This window comes from Thamnophis elegans, chromosome 7, assembly GCF_009769535.1.
Source record: "Thamnophis elegans isolate rThaEle1 chromosome 7, rThaEle1.pri, whole genome shotgun sequence".
NCBI lineage: Eukaryota > Metazoa > Chordata > Lepidosauria > Squamata > Colubridae > Thamnophis > Thamnophis elegans.
Window position 1 is genome coordinate 39,125,761 of NC_045547.1, and position 12,808 is coordinate 39,138,568.

The 12,808-nt window shown below is 34.0% G+C and overlaps 1 protein-coding gene across 1 annotated transcript; it reads left to right on the forward strand.

The window, feature by feature from the left end:
- The first annotated feature begins 405 nt into the window (after positions 1 to 405).
- LUM (lumican) lies at positions 406 to 12,808 on the forward strand. Its single transcript, XM_032220529.1, has 3 exons — positions 406 to 758; positions 8,868 to 9,767; positions 11,931 to 12,808. Exons 2-3 carry the CDS (start codon positions 8,888 to 8,890, stop codon positions 12,083 to 12,085), a joined length of 1,035 nt encoding a protein of 344 aa, XP_032076420.1. The 5' UTR covers positions 406 to 758; positions 8,868 to 8,887; the 3' UTR covers positions 12,086 to 12,808.

Below are 12,808 nucleotides of genomic sequence, written 5' to 3' on the forward strand. Positions count from 1 at the left end.
GTTTGTGTACTTTTAGAAAGCTGCCAACTATTTATCTCTTATTACAGACAATTCATCGCTGTTATGTAAATATTTAGATGAATACATATACCATAAACAACATATAGGATCTTAATCTGTGCTAATGAACTTTTTTGTTCGACATGACAAAGAAAAAATGTACATGATTCCTTCATTATTTTGTATTGCAAAGACTTAGTAAGTAAATAAGTTTAGTAAGACTTTTAGGCTGTACATAACTTAGTGGGAAGAAAATAATGAAAAAGTGAATGAGTCACTTGGTTGAAAACTTATGGTTGAACTGACGCTTGAGGGTTATTTGTTAGATCTTGCTAAAGGTTATGAAGTGAGTTGGGGAAATGAAACGTCTGTTTGCAATCTGGACATTGTTTAGAATAATGTCTCCCTTTAGAGGTCTGTTGTTTGTGCTGTAGCAGAGCTTGAACTTTTCTTAGGTTGCAAAAGGGGTTATCTCTCATTGCATGGAGAGAACAGATGTGTTGTCTTTTACCCTTTTCAGCCTCCACCTGCATTTGATTAGAGACAGCAGCAGTTCTACATATCCCATGCCAGAATACCATGATGACATAGCAGCTTCAGACAACAGCGTGACTAGGATTTTTTCCCCCTAAACCCTTGAATCACAGAGGATCTGGCAGCCAGTTACCATCTGACACTGTTTATAGCATATATTGTTCGATCCACTCCCTTACTGAATCTGCTGTGGGAATTAAAGCAAGCAGTTTCAAGTCAGAAAGGTAAGTTCTCTTGCATGTTTTAAACACTTAGAATCAAGCAACTGAACAAAGCAGGACTGAAAATACAACTCACCTTTGTCAGTTTGCAGACACAACTACTGTTGTGAATTTGTTTTTTGAGTTTATATTAAAATGCTCTTCATGTTTTGTGGGTTACTGTTGCATTTCTTTGCAAAATTTAATCACTTTCAGAAGAGCTATTCCATACCATAGGGAGGAACACAATATCTATCTAATAAATATTTCAATTTCAACTCTTATAATATCAAATAGGTGGATTACTCTGAAAATTGCATTGATAAAACAATAGTTCATGTCACTGAAGAACATAACTATTAAAGGTTATTCGTCTATCAATGTTAATCAAACTTTTATGGAACTGCAGTGGTGGTTTTAGTGTGAAACTTTGAAAAGTGTACAGAATAAGATTCCCTCTTTTTAACTGCTAGTGAAAAAGATTTTTCCATATGAGGGAAGGTGCCAACTGACAATTGTAACCCTTGCATGCAAATTTTTAGCAGATGTTCACAGGAATATTTATATATTTGTACTAGAGAAATAAAGATTTGTACTAGATATTTATACTAGAGAAGTATCTATATACTCTGCTAACTTCTGGTTCCTGCTCAACTTTTAGGAACCAGAGCAAATTTTCACAAGTTTATGAAATGTACAAAGAGCAGAGAAGGGTCTCACAAATTTCAGAAATTATAACCTTGCATGAAAAAGATTATCCTTGATTTTTTTATGTTCATAGATTATTCACATGATTAACAAATGTAATAAGCACTTTTGTTGGATAAATATTACTATTACTATATTACTAAATATTAGTATCTTGAAGCAAATATTTAAGTCTGAAAAATTGTAAAACTACTTTATAATATTTTGAAATGTTTAAGTAAATATTAATATACTTTATTAATATAGAGTGGCTTACCAGTCTGTAATTCAGTAAGTCAAATGGATACAAAAAGTATAAAGTAGTACAAATATATCAGAAATATATGAGAAATATTTCCAATACCAAACTGTGTGATTCTAAACAAGACCTTATATTATTATATGTCTTTTAAATAGAAGCAGGAAATGTTTCTTAACCTATTAAAGGGAAGATTGTAAAGTATCTCTGATCAACCAACTCAGTTCAGTGTACTGTAACAACTAAGGCTACTGATTTACAGTTAATACTATGTTCTTATAGAAAGACATTTACAATTGAAATCTGTACAATGAGACCTAAACTGTAACCAATCTTTCCAGTATCTCCAACAACAATTCCATTACATAAAACAATATTAATTTCACACTATATATATTTAATATATAAATTTGCAAGCCACAGAATTGCCTGACATGTGCAAACATTTATTAGACAAATTAAAATATTCCATAAATATATGCCAAAATACATAATAATTTACTGATCAGAACTAAAATGTCAGTTATCTACCATGTTACTTCAACTCCCCCCCATTTTTTTTTTACAACTGACATTGTTTCTAGCTAATTTTGTAATTCTTCTCTAGTATAAAAATAGTGTGTTAGACAAAATGGTATTTTCTTTTAGTTCATTAATTTTTACCCTCCCTTTTCATTCAAAAAAAGAATTGGGGAAAATAGTTTTTGGGACATTAATGTAGGAACTTGTTTCTTACAAATCCAAGATGTCCTTCCATGAAGATATAATTGGCAAAGAAATCAAGTGAAACCAGATTATATTGTAGTATACCTATCCATTCAAATCCAGCTGTGATAGCTTTATTTCAAAGATGCAAGTTTCATTATAATTCAGCTGTCTATTTTTCTAATACTAAACTTCATACCACAAACATCTTCAGTGGAATCATTTCATGGGGTTGGTGGTTCTTATGCACTCTGAAGCCAACACATCTTGTACTATTTAATAGAGTGACTAATTATTTTTAAGATGAGGATGAAAGAACTAAAGAAGATAAAAGAGCTTTTATCCTGGCAACTGAACTGAATGAACTGCATCTACCCCTCCCACTGTATTCTCTGTGTGTTGGCCAAACCTCCTCCAAATTTTTGGAATAAAACTAGACTGAGTATGTTCAGAGAACTTAACAGACAAGTAAACAGCAAGAGGATATCCATTTCATGAGAGAAAGTCTATACTTTTGAATATGGCCCTTGTCCTAATCTATATCAAAATTGTAAATATTCAGTCATGTCTCTGTCATATAATTATCTACTTTTTGGTTAAAGTATTAAATTTATTATTCCATATATAATCTTCATTGAGAAAAAAGCATCAAATCATCTATAATAACAATTAAGAAGTGCAAATGCCTAATTTTACATGCAAATGCAGAAGGGCAAAAACCTCCTTGTGGTTATTTATTTATTTACATTTGTTATAACTACCTATCTATAATAGACTCTGGGCGGCATACACAACCCAAAAATATATAAAACCCCATAAAATGAAATTCTGTGAAAAAATATGGGTTTTTCCAAACCACACAATATAAGGAAATGCAATAGTTTTTATGATACTGACAAAAGCTCAATATAGATTTTATCTACAGGCATATATCTTAGGAACTTCACTGTGAAACAGAGAAATATAACAAAGTAAGTCAGTATTAGACTTGTTTATACCAATAATATTTTTTACTGATGCTGTATGCCCCTTTATCTGTCCTTAGGTTTTGGCTCTTTCTACTTACCTGGTTTCTGTGGTCCATGATCTGCAGCACATCCTTATATTTTCATCAAGTTTTTGGTTTCCAACAGCTCTTCTGAAGCTGAGCTAATTAGATTCAGGACCAGAATAGCTTCTGCATTAACATTAAGCATTTTGCAGCATTAAGATTGAAGTGGAATACCACTTCTGAGAATTCATGTACAACCCATCCTCCTTATCTCTTTCCTTACCCTTCTATAGTTAAGATACTACAGCATCTTACCAATTATTTCATTATATTTCTTAAATTTAAAAAACAGGTATTCCCTCTCCCCGCATTCCCTCCTTCCCTCCCTCCCTCTCATTCCACCTTTCACTGCATTAAAAAAAAAACAATAATTGCTGTGAGTCTCATATAAGATTGGGGGAATAAAATGGTGGTTAGTTCCAATTATGCATACTGTTGCATCAGAGATTGTCTGGAGATAAGATAAGATTGATGATAGATGATAATGATGTTAAATAGATAGGTGATAGATAGAATGGTGAATGGTGAAATAATTAAGTAAAGTGAAAAATTATCACTCCAAATCTCTGCTAGCCCAAAAACTTGTTGATTTGTTTCTGAACTGGCTTTCTCAAGCCTCCATATCATAAAGATTTTGGGTGAAAACCCACTAGTTTCTTGGTCATTTTTGCCCAGGAAGAAGTAAATTATCAACAAACACTACTCGCACCCTCATGGCAGCATCGCATGATGCATCGGGACTTTTTTTCTTCTTTGCTAAACCAGGAGGGGGTGGGGCCAGCACATGACACATCCGGGCTGTGGGCCTCTGGTTTGACAGCCCTGATCTACATAAAGCCACTGTAGGAGATCATCTATCAGTACAAAGTTAGGGTTTATCAGTATGTGAGTGATTTTAATATATCAACTTCAGGACAGATTGGAAATGCAGGTGGGGCTCTTTCTTAAGGCTTTTAGATTCTAAAAGCAGACTTAGAACTTATCATCAAGGTAAGAGTAATTGTATCTGATAAGCCATCCAATGCCAGTGTTGTTCCATCTTTGGTTGTGGTTGTGATCATTCTTCTCACCACCTATCCATGTTGAACATTTTGAAATTATTTCTACTTATTGGCAGATCACTGCTATGGCCAGAAAGGCCCTCACATGGTTTTATCTTTTGTGCCAGTTATGACCATTACTAGATTGGGAAACTTATAGTCATCATCTTTCACATGGAGCTGGCCATGAGGTCCACTTAGAATATATTGCTGATTCACAGTGCAGCAGTTTGAGTAGTTATGGTTATAATTAGATTGCCATGTAACATCACTATTTTGAGAGTAGCCTTGTTAATAGTTGACTTTCAGGTGCAATTCTAAGTGCTGGTTGCTACCTTCAAAGGTTTATATGGATCAGGACTTGGGTTTCAGTAAGAAACCTCCAAGTTGCCTCCAAGTTGCCTCCAATATATGAAGAAGTAGCGTTTAGTGTGGAATAGTGGAGGGCCAATTTTTCTTTGCATTCATTGCCTGGGACCAGGCACTCTTAACCTTCTTGTGAGACCTTTTGAGAGCTTTTTGAGAAAAATCTATTAACTAAGTATATTTAATAAAATAAAATGGATATATAGATTGCACTATAAATAAACCCAAGTATACTCAAATGTAATTATTAATATATTAAAAATAATGATATGATGTAGAAATGTGTATTCCTTTATTAACCCATTAAATCAATAACATGACAAACTAAATTTCAGTTAGAAGTCAGTGAAAATAAATTTGTAATTGTTTTTCTCATCCAAGTTCACAGACCTCCTGAAATCTATTTGTAGACCTATACTAAGAATCCCTGCCTTTGACCTTCCTACCTAATTTGAAAATGGGTTTATTTTCCAACAACGTATGGAGAAACCTGATGCTATACAAAACATGAATATTGGAATTAATATAGAAGTTAAAGGGAAGAAGACTAAATATGCATCCATAGCTAACTCATTTTAAAATAAGAATTGAAACAGATTTCCAAAGATAACTCATCTAACGTATAGCAACATAATTAATTGAAAAAAGAGTAATGTTTAGTTGCTTCTGCCAGTTTAACTATAGATTGATTTTGGTTACTGAGTCTAAGCTACCAGTAGCTTACACTCATGGAAGCCAAAATAAAATGTTTCATATAAATTGAACAGAATAGAATACTATTCTGCCAAATACTGAAACAAAATCCTTTATGAAACATTAACAAATCAGTTCTAAACCCAAGACCTTGGCTAGCATCTTCTCTAGAATAACATGAATGGTATCAGAGTCAGCAGATTGATGTGGAATGAGATCTTGAAGTAAATACCAAAATTCCAAGAAAGTGTCAATGCAATGTTTATCCAGTGTAAGAAAGGCCTGTAGCATAATAGGAATAATAAGAAAAAGTACTGCAAATAAGGAGACCAATATTTTAATGTCCTTATATAAATGGTGTGATTCAATTCTAGAATATTGTGTGCAGGTTTGCTAGCCATTCCTCAAAAAGGAGATAGTGGAACTAGAGAATGTTTAGAGGAGGCCAACAAAATGGGATATAATTGAGGTATACAAAATTGCATGCCATAAATAAAATGGCTAAATCTCTCAAAATACACAAACGAGGTTATCTAATTAAAGTAAATACTGGAAGAAACAGGAATTTTTTTTTTCTACAATGCAGATAATTAAGTTTTGAAATTCACTCCTATAAAATGTGATATAGCTACCAGATTGTCTGGCCAGACATTTGGACCAATGCATACTGGTAGAAATCATGACAATCAATGGCTCTTAGCCTTTATGATGGTCTTATGGTATATGCTGGGAGAGAAATCTGCTTCTTTCTACAGATAGTTAGCTATTCTGAGAACTAGTGCATGCTGGACTAGATGGGCCAGAGATATTGATCCATTATGTCACTGAATATTGTTGTTATGTTCATAGTCATTCAATACATTTCACATATAGATCTCCAGGCCAGTTTCCTCCTTTTGGCATCTGAGTTTTACTCAGCCTGAGTAATAAGGGAAGAGAATACTGGGAGCCACCAGTCAGAATTTATAAAACCACCAACTGTGGTTTTTCCCCCTTTCTTAAAATAGGGCTTTTGTCTAAAATCAAATGATGGATTCATTCAAAGGGTAGCATAAGAATGCTTCCCAGAGAAGTGGGATATGAATCTGGTGAATCTGATCCCAGTTGAATTTATTTACAAATTAATTTATTCAGTTAGTTACATATTTAAAAAAATGGAAGAATATAAGAATAAATTTCTTGGTTAAGTTCAGCATTTTGTTTCTCACCGGCCAATGACAGAGACAAATTGCTTTCCCACCATTGTTCTCTTCAACTCAGATCTGGGAAGTCTCCAAACCACAGATAGCAACAAGTTTCAAGAAAAGTAGTCCTTCATAGACTTGATCATAAATGTATTAATTCCCATTTCTTCATTTAATTTAAATACCATCCAAATTGTATGATTCCTGGCAGTTTCCAATTGAAAAGTTTATCTATATAGATTAGGTGGTCATCACTACATCTCAGGATAAATATCCATTGTGTTCTTTACCGGTTCTAAATATCCTTCTAAGCATCTATGTTGGTTGATGTCCTAGCATTTTGAGAAGCAGAAAGATAGAACTCTACTTTTCTATTTTTCTATGATTTCAGTCAAAACAAAACAATGTTCCTTTTGGAAGCCCTGTTTTTGAAGCTAAAGCAGACTTTTCTTGTAAAATAGCTATTGGAACCTATCATAATCTTATCTCCAGCATTATATCCCTTTCCAGATATGATGAGCAGACCTATGCATATTTTTACAGATGCAAATTTACATCATATGAATATTTGTTTATGGAATTCCTCTCTGTTTTTTTAACTGAAATTAGTCATTATGCTGGACTTATTGCACATGCTCACCATCAAGTAAATTATGAATCAGCATTTTACAACCATTATGTTTTGATGGAGGAGTCACTTGGTAAACTGCCAAGTAAACTACTGTGTATACCTTCCATTTCCCCCCTCCATGAGTAAAGCTATTTTTACTCACATAGACAAATATTTGGAAAATAATGGTTGGCCCAAGTGATCCATTTCCTTAATCTCTAGAAGTTTTAAGTCAACATTTTAGCAATTATTGTTAATAATATATAAGGACATGGTGGCTCAGTGGCTAAGACACTGAACTTGTTGATTGAAAGGTCAGCAGTTTAGTGATTCGAATCCCTAGTGCCGCATAACAAAGTGTCCTCCCGTTACTTGCTCCAGCTTCTGCCAACCTAGCAGTTTGAAAGCACATAAAAATGCAAGTAGAAAAATAGGGATCACTTTGGTGGGAAGGTAATAGCTTTCCATGCATCTTTAACGTCTAGTCATGCCGGGCACATGACCACAGAGATGTTTTCGAACAGTGTTGGCTCTTTGGCTTTGAAATGGAGATGAGCACTACCCCCTACAGTCAGAAATGACTAGCACATATGTGTGATGGGAACCTTTATCTTTACCTTACCTTTACCTAATAATATATTAAATTTCTCTATACTTTCATATAAAATTCATATCATCTGTATGTAATAACATTATAGAAAGTTTATTTTCCATATAAATATTTAATAAGCATTGTCATGTCATATCAGAAATCCACACTTAGCCGCACCCTGCGTGTGTGCACACCCATCACCTTGTGACCCAGAGTGAAACCACCCAGAAATTAATCATGAATTGTTAGCATGAATTTCTTCAGTTTGTGTAGGTGGGACAGTGAGTCTTGGCAGCTGGCCCTGTCTTCTCCCCTGAATGGCAGCTTCAGGCCTCAGAACTTGTATTGACTTGTATTATTTAGTCATTGATGAAAGCTGTAAATACTTAATATAACATTATAATAATAGCCTATGCATATAACCATAATAAATACTACAGTTTTCAAAAAGTTATACCGTTTCCCCAAAAATAAGACCTATCCTGAAAATAAGTCCTAGCATGTTTTATACGTGCATCTAATATACTCCCTACCCCCAAAATAAGACCTACTTAAGAGCCTGCACAGCTGGCTGGCTGCCCATTCTGTCTGGTTGCTCAACGGTGCTGCACCACAAGGTGAGGTTGGGTGGTAGTGAACTGCCCCATGTGCACTGCACTGGCTTACCCCAGGGCCCCTGCAGCCATCCATCCATACCCTGACACCTGTCTTGTGGTAGCAGCACCAGCAGCCATGTACAGCAGGAGCCCACCTGACTGCCACCCCACTTCTTCTGCTTGCTTGAAGATAGATAGATAGATGATAGATAGATAGATAGATAGATAGATAGATAGATAGATAGAGATAGAGATACACAGAAGTTATATTTTGTTTTGTTTTGTTCTTCTAATATGCTTCTTTATTACAACATTGAGGTAACTCTATGTTTTTTTATCTCCTTTAACAGAAACAATCCTGGCTGCAAAGATGTATCTGACTTCTCTTCCTTTCTTCCTTTTTTTTATCACCGGCATCTTCTGTCAATATGATTACGAGCCTAACCCAGATTTTTCTTATTATTTTTCAATGTTAGAGCTATCATCGGTCTGTGCCCCAGAATGTCATTGTCCTATAACTTACCCCTCAGCCATGTATTGTGATGATCTTAAACTGAAGAGTTTCCCCATTATTCCTAAAGGAATCAAATACCTGTATCTCCGCAATAATCTGCTTGAAGGCATAGAAGATAATGCTTTTGAGAATGTGACAGATCTGGAGTGGCTAATCCTAGACAATAACCAACTGAAAAATTCTAATATTAAAGGCAAAGTCTTTGCCAAATTAAAGAATTTAAAAAAGCTGCACATCAATCACAACAATTTAACTGAAGTTGTTGGGCCACTTCCCAGCACTCTGGATGACCTGCAACTCACTCATAACCAGATTTCCAAAATCACTCCCAATACACTTGAGGGACTAGTGAATCTGACTGTCATTCACCTACAGCACAATGAACTGACTGAAGGTACACTCTCTGGAGTTTTTAAAGGCTTAAAATCACTTTTGTATCTGGACTTGAGCAATAATAAACTGACTAAACTGCCTACAGGACTGCCTAATAATTTATTGATGCTGTATTTTGATCATAATCAGATTAGTGGCGTTCCTGATCAGTATTTCCAAGGTTTAAAAGTACTGCAGTATTTACGTCTTTCTCACAATAAACTGACAGATTCTGGAATACCAAGCAATGTATTCAATATCTCTTCACTTGTGGAGCTGGATCTCTCCTATAATCAGCTAAAGAATATTCCGACAGTCAATGAGCACCTTGAAAACTACTACCTCCAAGTCAACGAAATTACCAGTGAGTATTATTTCCATTAAAAGAAGAGAAGAGAGAAGAGTGTTGGTAATAGTTAAATTAGATTATCTTATTTAATTCTCAATCCTAATATAACCATTGTATCCCAGTCTTTATGTTCATTCCATCTCTTTTTAAAAATAATAGGTATTATGATACAAATTTGCAATTGTTTTAAAGATAATTGGTAATCATACATATTCTAGCTAGCAACAGCAGAAGTCCATAGGTCCTGCTTTCACTTCATGATGTGAAAGCCTTCTCTTCTGGAAGTAATAGTTTCAAGCCATTTCTCGATTTTGACTCATAATAAATTATGTTGATGATGATAGTCATAATTATGATGGCTCATCAAAACAGTTTGGTCAGGGTTTTTTAAAACCCATCATTTACTTTTACTACCAAACAAATTCCATAGTCTGCTATGTAATGCATTTTATTCATCAAGCATCATTGCTCAAATTTTAATAACTAGTTTAGTTTTGATGCCATTTATTATAGCAAATTTTCAATTGAAAAAAATCAATTTCACTATATTTCTCACTTTAATAGTAATAAACAACAACAACAACAACAACTTGGTAATAACTATCCACAAATCTATGATTACTATGCATCTTGATGTGACCAGGATATGAGAATTCCTAAAATAGTAATAAAAATAAAGCTTTATTTGAAAATACTTGAAAATAGATTAGGGAACTAGCATAGATATTAACCATACTACTTTCTGTTACTCTCAGCAAGAGATTAAACAAATACATTAAAAACTCATTAATATAACTCCTTCAGGATTATTTCAATGGGAAAAAATCTGAAGCAGAAACTGGAAGCCACATATTTAATGATTGGCTATTTCCACAATCAAGCAACTGTGGCATAAAAAGAAAATGAGAAAAAAAACAGTGGAAGAACCAGTGAAAATGACATCAATACTTCTTCTCCATACTTACCTGAGAATAAATCACAATAATATTCCAAAAGCTAAAACCAGGCAAGACAATAGATACTGCTGCACATTTTTGCTATTTTATTCTGTAATACTAAAACAAATAAATACATTCTAGATTATTTTTCTCAGTTTCATATATAATTTTTTTTGTTGACACACCTTGTAACAAATATTTGTGACCATAATATTATAGCTTATTTAAGGAATAAGAACATTGCCTTCCAAAAAGAAGGGTGTAATTTATTTATTTGTTTGTTTATTTATTTGTTTATTTATTCATTCGTTCATTCACTCGTTCACTCACTCACTCACACATTCACTCACTTACTTACTTACTTACTTAACATGTGGCATACAAAATGTCAAGGAAATCTACAAATGGTAGACACAATACATAATAGCCCGACAGCCTAGATTGCTAGTTCATTCTGTTTGGTGCTTGTGTGTCTATCCTTGGTGCATTGCGAACACCAATTAACTAGCAGCTCTCTGGTTGCTGGATCTTCGAGGCTCCTCTGCTGGTCTTGCCTCACCTCTCCTAGTGTTGATGTGCCTCATATCTGGCCAGGCCCAGTGCCTGCTTTTGGTCTCATGAACATACAAACGCAGCTAGGTTCCCCTCCACAAAAAAAGTGGTATCCATTTATCTACTCACAATATTGCATTTGTTCAATATTCTGGATGTGCAGGAGCTAGGGATTGAACAATGGAGCTCACTCTGTCTCATGGAGCCGGGCTCAAACCGCTGGAATGGAGATCATTCTTGGCCAGCAATTTCAGCATCATTAAACCTCTAGGCCACCACATCCTGTATAAAGGTGTAAAAATCACATGACCTACAGACCAACTATAGAATAAATGTATCCTAGCTACAATAGGCACATTTCACTATATTAAAGCACAGTAAAGACAAATAAAGCTTGTAAGCAATACCATCATGTTGAATTGGTATGGAAGCATCTGTTCATCTCATTGCTTAAAACTAAAAGCTCTTTCTTAGATAATGTTTTTGTGTTTCAATTTTTCACATCAGGACTTTAAGCATAATGTCTGATATCTGGGTGCAATATAACATATATATAACTTATGGGAAATAGAATTTAATTAGCTGAGCAACCTAAAATGTGCTAGAACTCCTGGCATTAATTAAATTGAGAAATATCTTAGACTGATTGTGAAAGTTATATTCTAATATTGTGTTATTTACATTACAGAATTTTCAGTGAAAAGCTTTTGTAAGGTTGTCGGGATACTGGCCTATTCCAGGGTATCTCATCTGCGTCTGGATGGAAATAATATCACAAGAGAGGATCTTCCACAGGAAACGTACAACTGTCTCCGAGTGGCCACTGAAATTTCTTTGAAATGAGTTGTAATACACTTTCTCTCATGATGCTTTACACACCATAGTAATACTTTAGTACTAAAATGTCACCTGGGATAAGATCATTTGTTTTGTTAATAAACAGCATTATTGTGTGGCTGGGTTTTTTTTTTATGTGTATATGCTAGAATGCCTTTGATGCAGATTTGTTTTTTTTATAAAGCTAGAAAGTCCCATAGATTGTGGACAAAAATGTTCTTATGTTTATTTCTTAGATTGTTTTATTCACACAGCTATATACAGCCTGAGTTTGAAAATGTTTTTTTTAAAAAGCACTGGTGTATACTCACAATAAACTCTTACCGCTCTCCTTGTGGGTGTGAACTTCTACTCAGGTTTGCAGAAATCATTCATTTTCTCATCAAAATAGTATATTTAGTACTTAGGGCTGGACCAGATATGTACAGTAGTTCACACTTTGAAATAAAATCTCTCCTGTTTTATTACATTACATAAAACAATAATTCAACATAACTATCTACATTCTTTATATATAAAAGAAAATAAAATTAAATATTACATCAGCATATCCATGCGAAGAATTCAGAAAATAGCGTCATTTTAAAGTTTTTATTTTATTAATGCATTTTATTTTGTTCTATTGAGGTCAGTTTAAAACTTTAAAGGAATGGTTATTTTACAGTAAAAATACTATTATTGTTATACTCTTATTTCTGCATGCTATATTAAATGACTTTAGAAAATAAA